This window comes from Crocodylus porosus, unplaced genomic scaffold (genome assembly GCF_001723895.1).
Source record: "Crocodylus porosus isolate Cpor-Errol unplaced genomic scaffold, CroPor_comp1, whole genome shotgun sequence".
NCBI lineage: Eukaryota > Metazoa > Chordata > Crocodylia > Crocodylidae > Crocodylus > Crocodylus porosus.
Window position 1 is genome coordinate 216,150,908 of NW_017728886.1, and position 24,066 is coordinate 216,174,973.

At 39.6% G+C, this 24,066-nt stretch overlaps 1 protein-coding gene across 1 annotated transcript in view; it reads left to right on the forward strand.

The window, feature by feature from the left end:
• The window catches only part of CRISPLD1 (cysteine rich secretory protein LCCL domain containing 1), a 63,000-nt gene that overhangs the window by 27,999 nt on the left and 10,935 nt on the right, over positions 1–24,066 (forward strand). The window contains exons 3-13 of the mRNA XM_019549430.1: positions 3,635–3,753; positions 3,891–4,023; positions 7,491–7,606; positions 9,812–9,912; positions 13,048–13,227; positions 13,329–13,389; positions 13,499–13,565; positions 15,028–15,158; positions 16,977–17,020; positions 17,114–17,186; positions 19,946–20,021. Of these exons, the coding sequence (XP_019404975.1) occupies positions 3,635–3,753; positions 3,891–4,023; positions 7,491–7,606; positions 9,812–9,912; positions 13,048–13,227; positions 13,329–13,389; positions 13,499–13,565; positions 15,028–15,158; positions 16,977–17,020; positions 17,114–17,186; positions 19,946–20,021 (1,101 nt within the window). The remainder of the gene's footprint in view (positions 1–3,634; positions 3,754–3,890; positions 4,024–7,490; positions 7,607–9,811; positions 9,913–13,047; positions 13,228–13,328; positions 13,390–13,498; positions 13,566–15,027; positions 15,159–16,976; positions 17,021–17,113; positions 17,187–19,945; positions 20,022–24,066) is intronic.

The following is a 24,066-nucleotide window of genomic DNA, read 5'->3' on the forward strand; positions in this document are numbered from 1 at the left end:
GGAGTCAGTAATGACTCCAAGATCCCTTTCTGCCTCCGTGCTCTCAAGAAGGGAGTTTCCCATTCTATAAGTGTGCTGCTGGTTTCTGCTGCCTAAGTGCAGCACCCTGCACTTGTCAGTATTGAAACGCATCTTGTTTATGTCAGCTCACTCCTGTAACCTCTCCAGGTCTTGTTGCAGTCTTTCCCTCCCTACTAGCATGCTCACCTCACCCCAAATTTTGTATCATCAGCGAATTTAAACAGGTTGCATTTCACCCCGTTGTCCAAATCGCTGATGAAGAAATTGAACAGTGCAGGCCCCAGGACTGAGCCCTGGGGGACTCCGCTGCCCACTTCCCCCGTGCCTCCTAGCCAGAAAGTATTCCGTGCCTCCTAGCCAGAAAGTATTTGAAAAATGGAAACACTTCAGAAGGTTTTTTGAAGATGCCATCCAGTCTCAACAATGTCCTGGAATCTTGATGTTCATCTGTCATGGCTGGTGACAATAAATGATGTTTTTAATCAAAGTCTATCATTGCAGAGCCTTGGTTCGCATGTTCATCATTAGCAGAGGAAATTTTTGCTCTTTTTTTGCAAAAAATTTTTGCAAAAAAAATTTTTTTTAACGGACTAAGTAGATTGTTTTTTGCAATAAACCACAATTTAATTTTGGAATAGATGCATAAAGTATTTTCATTTCTAAAAACAAAATGGCAAAAATACCTTGCGGTGGGAAGACATTAACAGGTCTTTGGACAGAAAGCTTAATATGATTCTGAGTGCCTTTAAAGAATAAACTATAGGTTAGTTTAATTTAAATAGAGACTATTAAAGACATGCGTGCAAAGGAAAATTATACTGTTGATTTTGCATTAGTGCAAAGCACAACTCCATTTAATAAAAATATAAAGGTCCATTTAATAAAACCATTCATATGGGTAATTGTTTAGAATATAAGTTGGATTTGAATTGAAGTTGGCAAAGGATTCAGAATATATACAAAGCAGCTTGAACCAGTCATTTTCAAGTTCACTGAACTAAATCTAAATATTGAAAAAATTGAGCAAAATTCAACATTGTTGCATTTTTCCAGGTCACATAGCAGTGGAACAATTCAGTAATGTTATTTTTGCATATAACTATGTCATGACTCCATTTGAGTGTAGGAAATGTACCAGTGTTGATTTTTATAAAGCAAAAGAGCTAGATATGACTAATGGAAATATGATAATTATATGTTTTTGGAGGACTGATATGATAAGGAGGAAAAAAAAATGTTTATTTAGTAAGGAGAAAAATTAAAATCTTGTAATACATTTAACTCTAACTAGAAATGGTAGGGTAAGAAGACTAATTTAGAACATCTTTCAAAAATTCCTGACTGACATTTATTAGAATATTTTCTCATGGAAAGTGAGGAATCTTAATTGCTTATGACATTTAAATCTCAATTGCGCCAAGTGCATGTACTACCTGTCATTTGGTGGCAAAAGACTGAACAACAGATCTCTGACAAAGCCCAGCAGGTCTATAGAAAAGCTACCATTGACTGCAGCGGGCTTTGTAGTCCACATAGAAGAAGCATAGGGAGAGTATGGTGGGGCACATGCCCCCTCCCCGAGATTGGCCACCACCAGCTTCTGAGGGTGGTTGTTGTTTGCACCCGCTCCCCCGCCCCCCCAGCATGGCTGGTGGTGTCTGTGGGTGGTCCCTGCTTGTCACTTGCTGCTGCCTGTCTCCCCCACTGCTGACATTATGGGAGGCAGCTGTGGGTGGTCCCCACTCGCTGCTATGGTGCCTCCCCCCTGGTTGTGGGAGGCACCAGTTGTTCATGGCAGTCCACACCTAATTTACTTAAAAAGTCCTCTTCATCATTAATATCCTGTATTTAGTTATAATAAATATTAGAGTTTGGGGATCCAGAGTTATTTTTAAAATGTCTTATGGATACATTGATAAGAAAAATGGTCCAAGACAAGTCAAGTCACCACATCATAGATTTCTTGAAAATAAATTTTCATTTTGAGAAACATGATTTGGAGAAAAGAAAAACGTATATAATTTTCATTGAGACTGGAGACATAGTATATTAGATTTGTAACATTATGTGACAATATGTCAGTTGTTCTCAACCTTTTTGGAGTCATGGCACCCTGCACTGGACTTGAGGCACCCCTCCGTAACTTTTATGAAATGAGTGGCATACAGTTTCAAAAAGTAATTTATATATAACAGTGCTTATTTCCTTTCAGAGTGGCTAGGTAGTGGAGACAGGAGAGTGGATAGGCAGGGACAAGCCTGAGCTCATGCTTGTCTGCTTATTTTCTCACACCTGCTGTCACCTTCAAAGAATCTCCATAGCCCTGGCACCCTCGTTGAGAATCACTACAACATGATATGGTACATGTTATTTCACTGTGACATTTCTGTGTTCATCTCTTGTTTAGAGCTTTCCATTTTTAACTATGCAAAAGATTTTTATATGGCAGCCCCAGCTTCTGTGGGGGAAATAGAATAAGGAAAAATTGATTTCTTTTTTATTTTGATAGCTTATGCTCTTCCTCAAGAAACTGGTAGACTAAACATACAACAGAATTATTTTGTCTTCCATCAATGAACTTCATTGCTTCCTGGAAATGTTGCAGTTTCTTGACATGAAGAACTTCTATTTCAGCCAGTCAAGGCAACCTTTTAGCTACCTGGAAGCCACTTCTCTAATTTTCAGCTAGGATACATGAGAAGTCAGGCAGCAGTAAGAATCCTTGAGCTAAAAAAGGAAATTTTCTCTTCCAGTTTGAGCAAACTCTCTTCTAAAACTGGTATTTTGCCTGGTCTACCACTGTACAGAGAAACACGTCTTTACTAATGATATATACATTTCAGAAAAATGACTTGCATTTCTATTTCATTTACAAGCCAGTTCAAATACTTCTAAAGGATATTATGATAAACAGACAAAAAGTTATATATAAGTTGGCTTTGTCAGTTTGTCTTACTTGTGTTAGAATTTACAGAAATCTCTTGCCTTACTGATACGCAGCATTTTGTTTCACATACTGAATATATCCTATTTTACCAGCCTAACTGTACTCCCAAACACAGGCATTTATTTAGATTTTGAAAGCATGCTGTGTTCCATAAATACTTTGTTTCACTGTATGTAATTTTAACATAAACTAATTATAAAAAGGATGAAATATCATTTTAACTTGGTTTAGGGAACTGAAGTTTTATGTTGAAAGAGGACAGGATAATACTTTGGGCTAAAGTTATTTGCCTGTTGCTAAAAATGAGATCTCACAAAATAAAAAGGTATCACATTTAGCCTAGAAAGCTGAACTAAGGCTGTCACTTTAATAGTTTATCTTTCAGATATTCCACAATGTTGCTGTATTTTGCTTCCAGAGGAATGTTCCAAAGGAAAAAATAATGTTATAAAAATATTTCCATTTTTATGCAGTTGTATAAAGATGCTTTTCTTAAAAAACCCAAATAGGACATCACCACATTAAAGGAGTCCTCTTAATTGAGGAAATGGGGAGGAACAGGAAACTTAAAGAATAAATAGCTTTGGTGAGATTTATGAAATGCACAGAATATCCAGGAAATATACCTAAGAAGCATTTCTTTTATTTCCTTCTTTTAAACTATAGACATGGGATGTAGAGCTTGAGAGATCTGCAGAATCCTGGGCGGAAACTTGTCTGTGGGAACATGGACCTGCAAGCCTTCTTCCATCAATTGGACAGAATTTGGGGGCACACTGGGGAAGGTAGTTCAAGATACCATAAATATACCACAAACAATTTTTTTAACTTTGTTCGCTATGTAAAGCTCAAGTGAGACAATGCTGTATAACTTTTTAGGTTTGTTGTGCAATGATTTGAAGAATTGCTTTTGGTTTTATAGGTATAGGCCTCCGACATTTCATGTCCAAGCATGGTATGATGAAGTGAGAGACTTTACCTATCCTTATCCTCATGAATGCAACCCATATTGTCCTTTTAGGTGTTCTGGTCCTGTTTGTACACATTATACACAGGTATGTTTTGGGATTTATTTATTTATTTTTTTACTATCAAGAAAATTGCATGCCTCCAAGGCATAGAAAATCCATTGATTTTAAAAATAAATATGTCCCTTTGTTGGTGGTTTGTAGCTATTGGAATTTGTTTATATGCCTCATCTGGTCTAAGTCTACACATGGCTTAGAATGGGATTGTGCTGCATTTCTGTGGAATTCTTACACATCTAGAATGGATATGAATTCTGTTACCTTGACCCAGGCAGGGATTCCCCAGAAAGCCCAATAATCAGGCAGAATGAGTGCAAAACACTGCCATTCAGTACACTCTGCAAATGGCATATTCTGCACTCAGTGACTGCATCTAACCAGGACACTGACTGCGCAGTAGATTCTTACTACTGCGAAGTAGTGTCATATGACACAGTGCTACTGTGCAGTAGTAACAAGCTACTGCACAGTAGTAATGAGCTACTGTGCAGCAGTCAGCATCACCAAAAAGCCCTTTGGGGATGCTACTGCGCAGTCATTTACTGTATAAAAATACAAAATGACTGTGCAGTAACAACTGCATAGTCGGCATCTCGTGTTGACACAGCCACTAAAAGGAAATATACAATAAGAATGTATAATGAGTAAAAAAATGCTTTGTCTTATGACTAATCAGGGATAGCCAGCATATAGGGAACAAATTATGACTCTTTTATAATAGCAATGACATTTTCAAATGGCAGAGGACCTTCTGTGCTTTGTGCTGACCCTGTCAGCATCCTAAAGATGATGTGGACAGAGGAGAATAAACTCTTTCATTTCCTATCTACTTGCCTTAAAACTGATAGATAACTTCAAGCGCAACCCAGTTTTGCCATGTATCAAATAAACTTATTTAACATGGAGACTAAGTATAATGGTGTTATGCTCTAGAAACTTAAATGCAAGGATTTTTACAGCACAGTGGGTATGCCTACATGAGCTTCTGACTACACAGTAGCTGAAAAATGCTGTGCAGTAGCATGTCACAGCATGGACAGTGTGTCACAGCTGCACAGTATTATTAGGCTACTGCACAGTAGGATAACTTAAAAGGCATTTGCTAGTGCACTGCAGTTACTGTGCATTTATTTAGTGTTTGCTAATATAAGTACTAAATAAATGCACAGTAACGACTGTGCAGTAGCCTGTCATGTAGGTGCTTCCAGAGTCACAAAAATAACCAAACAAGAAAATACAAAGGTGTTAAAAGTATATTTACTCAGTTGGTACAATGTTCCAAAGAATTCTTCTCCTTTAAAATGTTTTTTAGTTCCCTGAATCTACTTTTCTTCAATTTTCCTAGAATATTGAACATGTTTCAATCAAGTCTTGATCCAGGAATTCATGTCATCTGATAAAAAACGCAAAAAATTGTGTCAGCCCTGTTACTTCAAAAAGTCCACCATGCTCAATCTTGATATTTTTAATACCACCAACTATATATCTACCTGTTAACCACTCCCTACAGTTTTGACTAATGTGCATTCACAACTTTAGACAGATGTCCAGAAGCATTCAGAATGTTTTTAACTTCAGTTTGTCATTATGGGATACTGTTTCAGAAGACATTATTTTTACTACAAGTAACAATATATGTATGTCCATCTTTAATGTTAAAATACACTGACCACTGAAGTCTTCATTTATGCATTTTGATTAAAACTCCTGTAATTTATCCGTCTTCATTACATGCAGGATTCCCACTGTGTTAATGCTCTTCATGCATGGGTATTTTTGCACAGCATCTATCCAAGCCTTTAGTTTTGGATGTTCAAAAGGCTTAAGGGAATTAAAAATACAACTTCCACTAATTAAAAGGGTGTTGGGTACCTAACTGCTTAGATTTTGAAAAACTCAGTCTTAGTCTTTCAAGTTGTTTCAAGAGCTCTGTAATGAGTTTTTTTGATAGCTGAGTGAACTGAAATAACATGAAAAGAATAATTGTTAAAATCTGTGATCTGTAGCAGATTTGAATCTTTTCAGTTCATGAAGCCCTGTTAACAGTTCAATTACTCATATCATTTCCTTGTATTAATTACTGGCTGTCATCCATCTAATCTATTTATCTAATTAATTTCACATTTCTCTTGGTCCTTCGATTTTGTTTGTATACAACAGCCCAGCTTCTCACAGTTCCCCAGTTTTTTTCTTTTTTAAAAAACTCTGTTCTTCAAAAGGAGACTCTTGCATCTTTGCATCTTTGTAAACATTTGTTCCGTAACCAAACACATATACCACTTACTTAAAATAACAACCATAAACGTTGTATTAATATAAAACTTTTCCTTCTAACAAGAAATATAACTTAATAATTTATTAGCTGTAGTAAATCTGTGTAGCTCTGGTGATGTCATTGAAACAGGACAGATGAATACTATGCAGAAATATGACAGAAATTATCCAGTCTTCATAAGCTTCAGTACTGAATATATATAAAAAAAAATAGTTGTGGTCCATGCATGAATATTCTCTCTGTCCATTACTTGTGCGTGTATGAATATAAGGAAGAAAAAATAATACTTTTGCATAATGTGTCTGTCCTGCTATGTAGGACCACTCCCAGGCTTGCTCCTTTAGCTCACTCTTAACCATTAAATTAATTTAATGCATAGTAAAGTGTCACCCTCTACATGTGTGTTGCAATTAGTGCACAGTAGATTAATTTACTCTAGCATAGGATAGTCCCATCAGACACAGGTGCTATCCTACATTGCAGTAAAGGACTGTGCTTAAACACATGTGTAGATGGTGATATTGGGTGTCTGTAGATAAAACAGGGGCCCTAAATTGAAGTGGTGTATTTTAAAAATCATGGTTTCAATTTAGGGCTGATTAAACCCCCGTGTCATGCACATACTCCAATGACTTACCTGCCTCTCTCACAGAGAGAAGGTGAGCTGCTGGTGGGCTGTTGCAGTCATGGAGCTGCATGGAGCCCAGTGTTTCACTCTGCGGCTGTAGGGGCTGCAAACTAAAAATCCTCTAAGGAGTTTTAGTTTGCTGCACCCCAAGTCATTTAAGGTGCATTACGCCACCAAATTTCCTACGGTGGCTGGTATTAATGTGCAATATACCTGTGATGCATGCAAACACTGACACCATTAAAGAGGTGAAAAAGCATTTAGCCCACTTTGAAGTGCTGTGCACATATGCATCTCCTTTTGTCTACACAATGCCACTGGGATTAGCTTACTCTGGTTTAAATTGAGCTAGAGTATATTCAGTCACACTGATTGCATGTGTAGATGTACCTCTTCTGTGTTTTCTGTGTGATACCTGAGCTAAGTAATGTGGACAGAGGTGGGTGACTCATGTGACTAGGAGTTGCTAAGGGGAATTCCTCACCTTGAAGTAGAGTTGTAGGCATACACTTATAGTTCAGTATTTCATAGATTATTTGGTTAATTTTTGATTAGCATTTGATTTTTACATGCCTCTTTCCTGTCATGTAGGTGGTATGGGCCACAAGTAGCAGAATAGGTTGTGCTATTAACTTGTGCCATAACATGAACATCTGGGGACAGATTTGGCCGAAAGCAGTCTACCTAGTGTGCAATTATTCTCCTAAGTAAGTACACATATTATGAGGACACTCTAAATTATATCGAAAGGGAAAAGCTATTTATAATCCAGGAGATTACCCAAAAGAAAGTAACTCTACATTTTCTATTTCTGTGCTATTACAAAATGAAACATTGTTTCCAGTGCTGCCTTGGCTAAATCAAGACTGTTCTGATTTCTGGAGCTTTAACTGTCCAAATTAACTCTTTTCTAGTGCTCCAGGGTCAGAGATCTCTATTGTCGTATGATGGTATTTATCATTTTGTCTGGAAAGTTAATGTACCTCTCCATTCTTATTTTAGAGGCTATGTAACATTATTACCATTTAGAAAGCATACCATGCTTAGGGTCACATATTGTCCTCAGGTGGCTGGCAAGCTTTTCCACTTAAGACATCAGGATTCCTGTTGTTTTATGATAAGGTAATTTAGGGTGATAGTCAAACTGGTTCCATAGGCACTGTATGGGATTTAATGGAATTTAGGTGCCTAAGTTCCAAAACCTAATATAGATTGACCTTGTTGCAGCAGACACAACTTATAACTGATTTCTAAACTATTTGATGCCTCCACCTTGGACTTCAGAGTTACTTAAGTGCTTTTACTTGGGCATCTGTGCATACACAGAAGTGATTCAGTTTGATCAAGTAGACACCTAACACTTGCCTAAACACTTCTGCTGGTGGGGTGGGAATATCTAACTCTGCTTAAGTCTCTGAGAGGCCAGTTAGTAAGGTATACTGTGAGCACATGGGCCTGTCTTACACTATCAGCATTCAGTTCAGTTAAAAATGGTGATGCTTAATTTTTGCTTAATAGCTAGTGGCTAGAGCACTTACAATCACAGAATCAAAGAAAGTTAGAGTTGGAAGGCACCTCAGGAGGTCATCTAGTTCAGCCCCCTACTTAAAGCAGAACCATCACCAACTAAATCATCCCAGCTAAAGTTCTGTCTAGCCGGGTCTTGAAAACTCCAAGGATGGAGATTTCACCACCTCTCTGGGTGCTTTACTATTCTCCTAGTGAGAAAATTCTTCCTAATATCTAACCTAAACTTCCCTTGCTGCAACTTCATACCTTTGCTCCTTGTTCTGTCATCTGCCACCACTAAGAACAGTCTAGCTCCATCTTCTTTCGAACCTCCTCTTCAGGTAGTTGAAGGCTGCTATTAAATCTCCTCTTAGTTTCGTCTTCTCAAGACTAAATAAACCCTGTTCCTTCATTTGTTCCCCATAAGTCACGTGCACCAGCTCCCTCATGATTTGTGTTGCCTTCTGCTGGACTCTCTCCAATGTCTCCACATCCTTTCTGTAGCGGGGGCCCAAAATTGTACACAGTACTCCACATGTGGCCTCATCAGCGCTGAATAGAGGGACTTCCCTTGACCTACTGGCAACACACCTACCAATACATGTATGCTGTTGGCCTTCTAGGCAACAAGGGCACACTGCTAGCTCATTCAGGTTATAGTCCATTGTAACCTCCAGGTCCTTTTCTGCAGAGCTGCTGCCCAACCAGTCAGCCCCCTGCCTGTACTGGTGCATGAGATTGTTCCATCCTAAGTGCATGAATTTGCTCTCATCCTTCTTGAACCTAAAGTGATTCCTTTTGGCCCAATACTCCAATTTGTCTAGGTCACTCTGAATCCTACCCTCCAGCATACCTACTACTCCCTCCAGCTTGGTGTCATCTGCAGACTTGCTGAACGTGAAGTCTATGCCACTTGTGCAGGAAATGGAAGGCCTAGGTTACCGGCCCACATTAGACTGAGGGAATCCAAATCAACACATCCCAATTCCTAATCGTGATAGAATAAGTTGGGTGGGTAACTCCCTTCTGTTGAAGCTGGACTTCTGATGCACCAAGAATGCAAGAGTCATGGATCCAGAAGGAGAACAGTCAAGATAGAATGTGACTCTGTAACTTAGTGGTTAAGGCACTGCCTTGGTAGAGAAGAATTTTGAGTTCCAGTTACTGCTCCCAAGACTGTTATGTGTTTTACATTAGGTAGTCATTGGATAAAAAACAAAACTAATCCTGGCATCAGGAACTTGTCTCTCCACTCACAGTCGAGTGTTTTAACAACTAGGCTACCAAGTCAGGCTTCATCTTGATTGATGTCTCTGTGTTTCTGTTGAAGTGATAGTTACTATTAATGATGTATATTTATTTATTTAGGCATATTTTACTAATTAAAATTACTATTTTTTAAGGGGCAACTGGTGGGGTCATGCTCCTTATAAGCACGGTCACCCCTGTTCTGCATGTCCACCTAGTTTTGGAGGAGGCTGCAGAGAAAATCTTTGCTACAGAGGTATGTATCATTTCAAGAAAAGGAGCTGTGATTGTGTTGTGTGAATGGCTAGCAAAATATAATCCTTTTTCATTAATTATTTATTTTGCTGTAAGATAGTGATGTGTACTCTATTATGATTTCCTCTAATAATGTAAAAGTTGCCCAAGACAAAATATGGGTGGTCTTTAATGGCCTAAGTCCCAAATTGTGATTCAGAAAACCATCTCAGTAGCTCTCTAATTCCAGAGAGGCTTTAATTGCAAGCTACCTCTTCCCTCTCCCTCCCCCCACCTCTCTTTTTTTTTTTTACCTGAAAGTTACTTTGCTCCATAGAACTGTGTTTCTGTACATGCCCAGAACTGCCACTGGTCTGAGTTGCTGAGTACGTAAGTCCATTTGGGACCAAAAACTAAGAGGAGTGGCACTCTGTTTAAAAACTCTCACTATCTCAGCAAAACAAGCAAAGGAGATTCTATAAAGAAATACAGGATGCCAGCAGCAAAAATAACTTATTCATTCCAGTGAAATGCCAGCATGCTTCATTATTAGGAACCTACTTAAGTTGTGGCCAAGTTTCTCATGGCCTGCTCACAGCATGCAGAGCAATTTTGCAGGCATTTTGCAGCAGCTCTGTCCCTCAGCGCTGATTGTGGAAAAGCTGTGGGGGGAGGGAAGCAACAAGGAGGCAAGTGCCATCTTGACTGCTGGCTGCCCTTCGTGCCACCCCACCCCTTGGCACTAATTGATTGAGAGGTTCTGGCAGTGGGATGAGTGGGCAGCCACCATCTTGTCTGCTGCCTTTGTGCTGCTCTGCCAGTGGGCACCTTCCCCTGTGGCAGCAAGAACTGCTGGCTTCCCCTGAGGAGCCAGAATTTTCTTTATTTATTTTTGTTGATTTTGCGGATTTTACGGACAATCTCAGATTTTGTGGTTTCCGCAAAATCCATGAAAACACAAATTATGTAGGTCCATATTCATTAGTACCTTCTGTAATTTTCAGTTTTCAAAATTGTATTAGTGATATTTTATAATATTAGAATGTAGCATATTATGACAACATTTTTTTAATACAGCTGATTTAGGCAATCATTTCTGTTAATACTTTTGAAACATAAACGCACTGTATATCACTTTTTTAGAATGTTCCTAGGTTGTACTTTAATCTAGGTAGCTAAATAAGGAATTTAGGCCCCTAGCGGGCTTTACATTTATCACATGATTAATGTAATAATTGTGCGATAATTGAAATATGCCATACGTTCAAGTAATTTATCATATAATAAAATGGGGAGCCATCTATAAAAAATGATGAACCAGCTTCAAAGATGTTAACTCCTTAAATGTGGAACATCTTTGTAGTTTGTTTATATTGTGCTTAAATTTGAACATGTGGCATGTTACACATGTACCATCCCAGCATCCCAAGGTGCACTGGCTTCCTTCAGTCCCCCACCTTGGCCCCTGCAGCACCCTGTAGGGGTTATGCTTTCCCTTCTCCTGCCTCACTCCTGTGAGTGAAATGGGGCTGTGCAAAGGGAGCGTTCATCATTCCTCACAGAACTGGGTGACCAACTAATCAGCATGGGAGGAAACTTCCCTCAGGGATTGATTCTCTCCACTCCCTACCCCCTTCCACCCTCCTTGAATACCTTTGGGATCCCAGGATGCAGGTGGGTTCCTTAAGTTTCCTAGGGCATCTGCAGCATAGAATACGGGGTGATCTTTAAAGCTTCTAGCTTATCTGCAGACCATGATCTGGGACTGTTTTTGCTTGGTGCTTAAAGAACATGCCTGCAGTCTGGGATTCCACCTCAATGGGCAGTGGTGCTCCAGGATCCTGGATGACTTAGATCCCAGGCTCCAGGCACCTACTCCTGGAACTTTAAATGGCTCACAACCTTTCAGTGTGCCTGTTCAGGTCACTGACCAGCTCTCCTGGCAGTAGAGGGAGCTATGGAGCATCCCTCTATTGTCCGCTGTGTGGAGAGTGTGCCTTTGTCATACTCCACATAGGGGCTTTAAAAATGTGTCTGCCCCTGGTGCTCTGCAAACTTTATAGTGTTATGAAAGCAATGCTTCCCATGGGTCTTAGGTACAGGAATGAACATCTCTAAAAATTAGGAACTCTATTTATGTGCTTAGAAGAGGCTTTGATTTCAGATGTGTGACTATAGAGTTAGGGTTTTAGTGGGCGCTTCTACATGAGATGCTAACTGTGCAGTAGCCTAATAATACTGTGCAGTAGCACATCACAGCACAAACAATGCTAATAGGCTACTGTGCAGGCTACTGAGCAGTAGCATCACCAAAAATGCATTCATCAGTGCTACTGCACAGTAACTCTGGTTACTGCACATTTATTTAGTACTTGATTTTGAAAAGTACTAAATTAAATGTGCAATAACCACTGTGCATTAATGCATGTGTAGATCTGTCTAGTGAGACTTATAACAAGTTTTTGTTTGTTTGTTTGTTTTTGGGTTTTTTAAGTCTGGTCAAGCATAGGAAAGTAGGGCTGGAAGGGACCTCATAGGGTCATCTAGTTCAGCCTCTTGCTCAAGGTAGGAGTGTCCCTGACTAAACTACTGCAGCCAAGGTCTGTTTAATCTGCTTTTGAAAAGTTTTGGAGATGGAGATTGAATAGTTTCTCTAGGTAGCCTGTTCCAATGGTTGACCACCATCAGAGTTAGAAATTGTTTCTAATCTCCAACCTAAATTTTCTCTGCTGCAGTTTGAGGCCATTGCTTCTAGTTCTTTTCCCTATAGCCACAGTAAAAAGCCTAGATAGTGCTGATTGACATTTTACTCAAATCCCTCCAGCTTGTGCCTAAAGGACAGAAAAAAATAAACTCTGAAAGGTTGTTAGCTTTTATCTAAATGCAGAATTGGCTTTAAAGTTGCTAAACTTTCAAATATTGTGTGTAAACTACACATGCAGCATTGAATCAATGAAAAGTCTCACGACTTCAGTGAACATTGGATCAAGCTTTTCTCTTGTCCATCCATCTTGAAAAACTGTTCCATAAAACCAAACCATTATAAGCATAATTAAATGAATGGTGTCACAAGTATTTTTTATCCATCCTTTTTTCTCCTTACATAAATGGAATGTGATTTATTGAGATTATTTGTTTAATTCATTCTCTAAAACAGAAGGTTCAGACAGACACTACTCTCCACATGAACCAGAGGAGGAAACCAATGAGATTGAACGGCAGCGATCCAAAGTACAAGAAACAACCTCACAAAGTCGATCAAGGACCCATTCCCCTTCAGGCTCTGTGGGGACTGATGACACTGAGAAAAATGAAGTAATAAGCACACAGCAAATGTGTAAGGAGTTTTCATCGTTTGCATGCAGTCAACAAATTTAGACCAAATAGTACAAAATAACTTTAAGGTATATTAATTAAATTTATTTTTGTATGTTTTAGCCCAGATTGTTTCATGTGAAGTAAGGTTAAGAGACCAATGTAAAGGAACAACTTGCAATAGGTATGTTACATCTTTGCAGCCTCAGATAAAGGCTGTGCATATATCAGCTAAAATATCTTCTTACCTTTAATCATAGGACCTTAGAGTAATTTGTACTTTACATTTCTAGGTATGAATGTCCTGCTGGCTGTTTGGACAGTAAAGCCAAAGTTATTGGAAGTGTACATTATGAAATGGTAAACATATGTTTTTAAAATTAGATGTGCTGTGAATATCATTTTAATTGAAATTCTGTCTTTTTCAGTTGGAATAATAGCTGAAATGTGGTAGCAGCAACAATGTATTTTGTAGAGGTTACTGTTTACCAAAAGTAAAAAGTCTGTCAGAGAGGTTAAGGTTTATCTCAGCTGCATCTAGGTTTGCTCCTGCAATTTAGCATTTGCAACTGTTATACATGTAAAACCTCACATTTATGCACATAAGCAAGACTTGTTTGTGCAAATCATTTTGATAACAAAAAAAGAGAAAAAACAAACAAAAAAAATGAAACCTGCAAATTACTGTTGAGGGTCAAATACAGGACTTTACAGTGCATACTTATAGACCACTTCAGGGAATCTGATTCTAGCTATATAACATTAATGATTAGTTTAAAATATTTGGGCCTTCTTCAGCCCACTGGATGTTGTGGGCTGTGGGGCAGAGGTGTACTGCTACCCACCATGTTCACAGGTGGCAGATAGTTGAAAGACCTTCCGGGACAGTTAGCTGTGAAATAAGCGGTATAACTCTGACAAATAAGCAGACAGCAGCAGTACCAAACAGCGGCAGTACCACCAGGATGTGGTGAGGACAGCAGATGGCAATAGTTTCCCTCCTGAATAGCCACTTATATCCTTTGACAGTGCTGTGATATGGTGAATACAGATTCCCACTATAATAAGCCTGCCTCCAGCCGTGGATCTACAAGTCCTCAGTGGCGGAGCAGGTGGAAGAAGATATTAGAATCTCAGCAGCTGCAAAGATGAATGAAGGCTGCAGTAGAAGGAGATTCCTAGCTGTCTTTGTCCCTTGGCCATTGGATCACGGTCCTGTTCTGTCAAGAGCTGTGTGGAAGCTGGTATGCAGCAGCTTCTCCACAATGAAAGAAGTCACACAGAGGCCTCTTGCATGCCAGCACATATTGTGGAACATAAAACAAAGCGTAGGAAACAGTAGACCCTGTAAACATGAATATACAAGCTTTTTATTTCTCAGTGATGGCAAAATCAAACTTGTCTGTAGAATTTTCAACTCCCATACATTCACCAATTACAGATTTGTAAGGGCTGGATCCTGAATGATGTTCCCACTGCTTTGCCCCGTTCTAAGGGCAGGAAGCACCTAAACAGCTGGCTTACATGGTTACCTCTCTGTAGAAGAAACCTCAGATGGTGTCAGTGACCTTTATATCACCTTCCCCATTCCCACTAAATAGGGTATGTGTAGGAAAAAGCTACAGCAGCTGGATTATTTCCATGTTTTGCTGATCCCTGAGTTTCAGAATGAGTCATGGGAGCCACAAGCACCAAGGCATAAGATTGAGCAGCCTTAAAATTACTAGGAACTTTACAGTTGTAATTTTTAAATATTTAAAATAAAATGGAGAAGAAATTATTTTTTCTGACATGGGAATGATTTTCTCACTCTGTTTTCCAGCAATCCAGTATTTGTCGAGCTGCTATACATTATGGCATTCTGGACAATGATGGTGGCTGGGTAGATGTCACCAGGCAAGGAAGAAAAAATTATTTCATCAAATCATATAGAAATGGTGTTCAGTCTATTGGGTAAGTACAACACTGTTATTTTGTATAACTGCAATGAAAATGTATAAGGACGTTTCCAGTTTATTGAATGCTTACATGTGAAATAAGTCCCAATAATAATATTTAGCTCATATAGCCCCTTTTATCCTGAAAGACCTGAAAATACAATATAATTTCACTCCACCTGAAAATGTATCCATTCTCTAACAGCATTCAGCAAAAACAACACAAAAGCTAGGAGTCAGGAGGTAAAAAAAAAAAAAAGATGAGTCCAACGGATAAAGGAGAAGTAGTTTATAGTCATAACATTTGACCATTATATTAGATAGATAAATAAGTATTTATTGTTAGATAACCTCAATCTTGTAAAAGTTCACATGTAAATGAGTGGTGTATATTGTCAGTGAGTTAAACTGTGTTAAAGTACTAGTGATGGGTAAAGATGGTGAGAACAAGCCTCTCCAAGCAGAATATTTTGTTAAAACTAAGGAAATGGGAACTTTCCCCAGGGTACTATAGCATATTCCTCTCCGCTTATGTGAAAAATGCCATGCAACCTTTAATAACCCTAACCAGTTCTATTTAGGGGTGAAGCCGTCTAATTAATAAATAAATAAATAAATACAATAAAGATGCATATATCCACATAAATGTTTAAGTTTTATTACTCAGCAGAAAATTTGCCTGCAGGCAAGTTTACTAGTATGTGCTTTGCAAAAAAAAAAGGATTTGCTAGTGATAGGACAATCTAAAAAAATGAGAATTTAATTCAGAGATGCATGGCATGACTCATATACTTGTTTAAAGACCTCTTGAAGCTTTTGTACATGAAAATAGATGCATACACATGCTAACTTGCAAAAGAAAAACAATGGGAATGCAGTATTTATGTACTGCCCAGGCTGCGTAAGTATCAATGTTATGCTTTTATAATCAAAGGTGGTAGCGTTAAATCAATGTTAGCATGAACAAAGTAGCCTTCACCATGATAATGAATATGATTATGATAATGAAAACTTAGTTGGTGTTCTTATTCCCTCCTTTGTAATTCACATATGTGTAACTGAAAATTGACAGCAAATAGAGTGTTAATAGGTCATTTGGTTGGGTCAGTTTTGAGTAGGTGACTGCACTATCAGTCATTACAAGATTCAGTTTACCAAAGTCGAATGAAGTAGTCATTTACTTCTTCATTAAAAGTGGAATAAAAAATAAAACCAAAGTATCAGGAAGACTGGCATATGAGCTGAGATGGACTGAAAATATTCACCATTTGTTAATATTAATCCTTGGTAGATAAAGGTTCAAAGAAGATCTTGTAATTATGAACAAGGAAATGTTATGCTTTTGGCTTGCCTAATAAAGATAGCAGTGATAATGGTAACATAGAAATGATTCTAAAAAAGCAAAATCTAGGTTCTCAAAAATGGCTATGACTGGAAGGCTTTCTGGGCCAACAGTTTCAGGCTGAAGGGTGCATGGATGGGCAAAGACTGCTTCTGCTGATGAACACTCCTGAGCAAAACATAGCCATAGATGCTGGTTTCTGGATTTTAGGTGGGAGATGATTCCATTATCTTGTGTTATTATTGTTATCAAATAGGGATGCTGACAAAGCTCAGTGCAAGTTTCACTAATCACTGACTTCATATTGATTTTCACTGTGAATATAAACTAAACTATTCAGTGCAATTAACACTAGTCACTGTTGTGGGGATTTGATTAGTGGGTCCCAATGAAGGCTATGTCTGGTATTTGTTCTAGGATTTTGATAACAGTATTCTTAAACGAAAATTAGTGAGAGAAATTGATTATTTTTTCCTATTATTTCTTGTTTAGGAAATACCAATCTGCTAATTCCTTCACAGTCTCTAAAGTAGCAGGTTAGTGTTTATTCATGTATGCAATCTTATATTAGACTGTACTTTATTTGATAGCACATGTTGATTTTTTTTTTTTGTGTTTATTTTCGTCAGTTCAAGCTATCACCTGTGAAACAACAGTAGAACAGATGTGTCCATTCCAAAAACCAGCCTCACACTGCCCAAGGTAAGTAACTTGAAATCTTTTTCTGTTAGTTCAAAGTACTCCTCCTTTTTTTTTTTTTTTTTTTTTTTGAAATAAAGAGCTGCTGCAGGTTTTTTTTTTCTTGAAGTGCTGTTGACATTAATAGTAGCTGACAGGAATTATAGGTGCTGGGAACCTTTGAAAATTAATCAGAAATATTATGCTGGTCTTTCAGCCTCTGGTTTAAGAACATTTCCAGCTATTAAATACTTTCCTAGGAAAGGAGCATCTGTAAGGTTGTATTTTTTTTTATGAGGGATCTCTCAAACTGTCTCCTATATATAAGGATATAAGAGTCTTCTGCACCTTGGGAAACCCTATACTAGAGGCTGCAGCTACATTTTTTTTCCCATTCTTTGCTGCTGGCCAAGCATGACCTCTGTTTCTCAGTTTATCCATCTGTAAAACAGATATAAAAGACAGACCTAGGTCTGTGCTTTAGGTGTTGTTTGATTGGTTGGGTTTTTCTGGATGATAGCTCAGGAAAATATTTATATTTGCAAAGAAATATTAATAGACTGGTAAAGTAGGCCATGGTTGTAAGCCAATTTACAGCTTTCAGCAATATGTGTAAGCTATTTTTTTTAAGCCAAAATTTTCACTCATCGAAAGAAGGCTGTGCTTCAATATTTTGAAGAAGGAAACCAGTAACAGTTCTTAAAACCATAGATGAGTCAAAGGTAAATACAGGGTAGCATGATTTACCGCAAACTAAGTTGGAGATATCCACAAAAGCACTTTCATAGCTATCCTACAGCCAATACAGGAAGCAAACACAAAGCCAGAACTGCTGAGGAAACATCCCATAACGTCTCATTTGGGTCTTTGGATTTTTTTGGTATTTGGCTGCAACTGCAGACTTACTCAGTGAGAGAGGTGTAGAAATAAAGAAATGAATGGAATGTAGGACTGGACATAACCTTTCCTTCTTTAATCTTAGATTTTTTTTACTGAAAAATGAATATTGTCAAGGGAAAAAATAAAGGATGTCTTGATATATATAAAAATATATACCTGAAGTTGAAAGAACAGAAATTCTCTTATGCTTCAACTTCAAGAACTCCAAAGAAATATGGGGCCATCAGAACCCAGTAGATGCTCTTGACATAGCTCTAAGAAATTTAATCCAAGGAGTTACAAGCAGCCATCAGTTATGGCAACAATGTATCTCATGCCCTTCCAATCTTATGTCCATATACTAATCGGATATCAGCAGGTCTATTATAAATTAAAACTGCCCTTTCATAGTGCATTCCCTCCAGGCAGGAGTCTTACCTTGTCCTTCATCACCTCTTTGAATTGTGCATTGGAATATTAGTAGCGTATGCTCAGATAATCAGAGTTTCAGGCTATTCCAGATGAGAGCAATTGATATAATTACAATTCCTCTGTTTGCTTTCCCAACCACACTAGCTTACCTCAGTACTCTTGCAACCAAGTTTTGTCCAACTTGCTTTGATCCATATCCCAGACATGACGTAGCAGAAGGAAGGATATTTCACCATGGTATCTGGAAGAGATGCAGTAGAGTGGGGTGTCATTTCACCACGTCTCAGACTGGCCTCATATACAAATTGAACCAAGAGGGAAGCAAGCAGTTTCTTGTCACGTTCCAGATGAGAGAACTGTCAAGACACAAGAACAATTACTAATGCTACTCTATGTTTCCTTTGTAAGCTAGAGCCTTCAGAGACACAGAAGTGTGATCTCCCACCCATTCCTGCCAGGGCATCAACAGCACCTAAGAGTCCAGGTGCACCTATAAGTCTAAAGGCTAGAGGTGCACCTGTACATCAGTCCATGTTGTATCAGCACTGATAAAAGGAAAATTGACATTATCAGCAATTGGCTTTTTTTGGGTGATGTGGCTAATAATGGAGCTGATAAGTGCAATGTGGCCCAGGGGAGGCATGTGCCCCCCGGATCTGTGCATGGGGCGAGAGCAGGCTGCCGCTACATGATCGGGCCCAGGGCTGTGCCAGGCTTTTCCTGGCGGCAGGGGGCTGGGCCCAGGCTGTGCTCTAGTTGGGCAGTGCAGGGTAGGTAATGATGGGATTTGGGGCTATGGAGGGGCTATGGGGAATTTTGGGATGGCTGTAGCTTATCCTGTAGCCCCCGTCCCAATGCTTCCCCCACCCACCCCAAGTGCAGCCTGGGCCAGGCAGCCCAAGCCCCAAGTGCACAGCGGCCAGCCCACTCTCACCCTGTGTACAGATCTAGGGAGCACATGCCCCCTGTGCCTCCCCTGGGGGTATGTGCAGCACCAGCAGCTGCTCCCCCCTCCCACAACTCTGGACAAGCCATGTCTCTGTTGTGCACCCTGTCCTGCCCTGGCTGTATAGCACCTGCCCCAGCCCCAACCCAACCCCAGCCCCACTCCCTCCCTCACTACAGGGGCCTTGTTCTGCCCCGTCTCCTATGCCCTTCCCTCCCTCTCTCCCTCCCCCCTCCAACAGAATTACCAGCCGAACACAGCTGTCCAAGATGCCAGACTGCATATCAACAATCAGATCAGTATTGGCCAGTATGGCTCATTAATAATTGGCCATTGGTACTGGCCCAAAAAATCTTTATCAGTGCACCCATACTAAAGGCTGCTAGTATGGGCACCCTATCATCATTCATCACTCAGTTTATTTGTACTCAGCCAAATGCTAAAGTCTAGTGTAATGAAACATAACATGGTATTATAATACTGTAATTACTTCCTTTACATATATGTGGTGTATTTTCTTTTTCAGGGTGTATTGCCCTGCCAACTGTATGCAGGCAAATCCACACTACGCTCGTGTAATTGGAACACGAATTTATTCTGATGTAAGTATTGTGATATAGACAAATATTGATGCATATGGGCTGTGGAACTGTATTTTACAGTATACAGTGAAATATAAAAATTGGTGACAGGATTTAATGTATTTTGGCAGTCCAGAAAACCAAGACAGTTAGTTATTTGGTGCCTAAGTAAAGATGTAGATGCCTTTATTCTAGATGCTCAAATTTGAAAATTTGTCAACATGGGCAAGGATTGCAGGTAAAACTCTTAATAATCCTTTTCAGACACAACCATGCCATTTTCTAGAATCCAGTGAAACTAAAAGCAGTATGTTACTTTAAAAATAAATTTATCGCATCCCATTATTTTGGCTATTTCTCTGTGATAAACAGTCATATTTTTGCTGCAATCTAAAATATATATGTACAAGTAAGACTTTATTATAGGAGTGATATAAAGCTTTTTTACTGAAAGCATTTAATTTTCTGTTTATAAAGAAGACTTGAAAGAATGAAAAATAATTTGTTTTCCTATTGGCTATTTTTTCCCAATGCAGATACAGTAAATATACATTGTTATTAGAGAACTGGCTGTGAGCACCAGGATGATGACAGTATTCTTTCTTAAGGCTTTTTAAGAGAATATTTGAGTCATTTTTTAAACACAGAGAACAAAAATTATAACTCTCCACATTGCTCCCTTTCTCTCTGCCAACCATATGCATGCATGATTTTGAGTAGAATTTCCCCATAAAAGGCAGAGCCCAGGACAGCCCTGTATCTCTTCTTTGGCTATTGTTCCAGGTCTTGTCACTGTAGTGTTCTAGGTCACAAAATCTGTATCACTTGGTTCCCCCTCTTCCTTTTCCATCTACCCACTTTACTTAGGTCTTCTCAACAGTAGGATATCTGGAACTGGCAGGTATCTTACCCTTCTCTGTGCTCAGCTTGCTCACATGATTGTTCACTCTGTGTTCATACACCATCCTTTGCAGATCCAGATCATGCTCTTTTGGGGTTGTGATAGTGTTGATATGGCAGGCATAAGAAGATCTCCCTTCTTGGTGTTGAAAGAGTTTGGATATTTCTATGGTAGAATTCTTCTGGACCTGGTGATAAGACCTATGAATGGGATGATACCATGTTCTACTTAGATGTAAGGGTTGAGTCAAATCTATGATGTACAACATTCATGAATTCTCTAGGAGTTTCTTAGAGATACCCTGGTTATTATTAAATATTTATATTATGATAACGTCTAAAGTCCTTGGTAAGAATTGAGGCCCAATAATGTAGGATGCTATGCAAACATAGAAGAGGCTGTTCCCTGAAAGTCTTACAGGTTAAGACACAAAGAAATAATGAGTAGAACGTGGAGATACAACATACGAGCAAATGAACCCAGGAAATCTATGATGTAGAGAGTAGACGTTCAGAGGAAGGGAACAGAAGAATGAAAAAAGGGGAAGAGCCTATATGCTAAGGAATAGAAAGACCCTCCAGAACCATGTATGTGCCTATTTTGGAGCAGCATTTCCAGTAAGGGTACATCCGACCCTACTGTTAGAATGCTCTTGGAGCTAAGGACAGAAGTTTCACATAAATCAGTATAAGTGATCAGAAACTCGCTCATATTTGTAACACAACTGAAGTTCAGAGCACATAAACCGCTTTCAAAGTGACCAGAACTGGTTTAAGTTAAACCTGTATGGATATAGTATCAGACTTAACTGATTTATGTTTAATCACTTTATTGAAGTTCTGTCCCAGATCCCCTTCAGATTCAAGTTAACTCGCAGTTCCTCTGCATCCCAGGATGCTTGGTACCTCCCCTGCCCCCCACCCCTCCTTGCAGGGTGGACAAGCTAGCTTTCGCCCAAGCTGTCTGCTCCAATGGAGCAGGGAGGCATGCTCCAATGGCCCCCTAGGCTACTGCAGGCATGTGGCTACATTTCAGGAATCAAAAGTGAATGCCTATTCACTTGCTTATAGGTTCAATTTATGTAGCATAGACTGACCTGCGAAGATTGAATCAATTCAGCCTTGGGCTTTTTGACTGTCTGTATTTAGCCAGGGTGGCCTCTGCAAGGAAATGTTCATGGTGACTTCTTCTGCTTCAGTGTCATGGAATACATCAGGAGAAATCTGGGAGGTTTAGTGGCACCTACATTAAAGAACTGGGTGGAAACTAGATCAAAGGAAAAGACAACAAAGCAAACAAATGCTTTAAGACTTGGGACCAATCAACTTTGAGAAGGTTCTTCAAAAAGGCTTATCTACCTAAACCAACCTTGTACAGTTATTTGCCTAGAGAAAGCCAAGACATTCCAAAGGGCCTTGTTACATGCTAAATCTGGGTGACTTCTGGAGGTCTTACCCCTTGAATTGTCTGAACATTAACACCTGAAATGGATTTTAAGCACTCATTATTTGATTCAAAGAAAGGCCACTCCAGGGCAGGATTCTCTCTGATCTGTGCTACCCAGCTCATGTTACTTTAAGGTGTAGGCACTCTAAGCTACACCTTAGTGTAAACCCCACCCCCTGCTTCCCCATCCCTGCTGGTCTGGATTGGGCCTACTGTTCCCCCTTCCTTCCCCAGCACCCCAGATCCCTGCTTACTACCCTCTGTCCCACTTAGCTGTGGCTGCCTGCATGGTCTGTCCCAGGGAGCAGGCAGAGAAGGGTTAACCTGCCTGCATGGCTGCTGACACTGCTGTTGGGACAGACAGCAGCTCAGCAGCAGCAGTGACTGGGAGAGCCCCAGCGGTGGCAGGAACTGGGGGAGGCCCAGGTGGGATGGCAGGGGGAGGGGGGAAGGCCAGGGGTGGATTCTTACCTTTCAGTTCTCTAGTCCCCCACTGGCCTGAAGTGTGACTGTTCCAAACTTGAACTAGCACTAATACTGACCAACATTTTCATGTCTAGCAGTATAAGGTATAACAAAGCCCTAACAGTGTGAGTTTTTACACATGATTAGTCTTTGCAGTTCACTTTTTAGTTGTGTAAAAATATATGGGAACTGTGCATCACTTTAATTTTTAGTGTCTTAAACTGAGCAACCTTTTGACTTTATAATAAACCAGATTTTTTCTAAAATGTCTATTTATTTGTTGCAAAATCATTGGATGTTGTTATTGTGGCAGGATGCTGCTGCTCTGAGTCGCATTATTTTAGTGCAGCATGGGTGTGTCTAAACAATATGCTTTCCTGCAGAGTAGAACAAAGTACTGCATAGCAAGCATCACGATCTACACCAGCATACCCTTACTGCACAGTAATTTGCTCTACACGGCAATTAATTTGCGACCTGTAAATGCAAGTAGCAAATTAGCTGCTGAGTAATTACAGTGCAGTAAGGCATGTCTAGCCGGCCAAATGGGAACAGATTTGCTCCTGATCAGCCAGGCAGTAGGGCACAGGAAATTGCCCCCTGCCCCCAGGAGCTGCCTGTTGCTGGGGTGGGCTCTTCTACCATATCCTGGGCTGGGACAATGTCCCCCTGCCCTGGCAACAGGGAGCTCCAAGCCCCTTCTCCACAATCAGGGAGCTCCCTGCTGCCAGGGAGGTGGACATTGTTCCCTCCTGGGCTTTGGTGATGGAGCCTGTCATGGCAACAGGCAGCTCTCAGGGCAGGAACAATCTTCCAGTCTCCACTCTGCAATCATCTACAATAGATGCTGACTGCAGAGTAATTGAAAAATACTGCGTAGTAGTGCATCACAGCATGGACAGTGTTAATACACTTCACAGTATTATTAGGCTATTATACAGTAGTGTTACCTAAAAGATGTTCGCTGGCACTACTGTGCAGTAATTCCAGCTACTGTGCATTTATTTAGTACTTGCTAATACAAGTACTAAATAAGTGCTAATACAGGTGATAAATAAATGTTTAATAACAACTGCTTAGTAGTGTTTTGTATAGACATAGTTTCATAGTTTGTAGGGTTGGAAGGGACCCGAGCAGATCATTAAGTCCAACCCCCTGCCATGGCAGGAAAGAGTACTGGGGTCAAACAACCCCAGCAAGGTGTTCATCTAACCTCCTCTTAAAGACCCCCAGGGTAGAAGCCAGCACCACTTC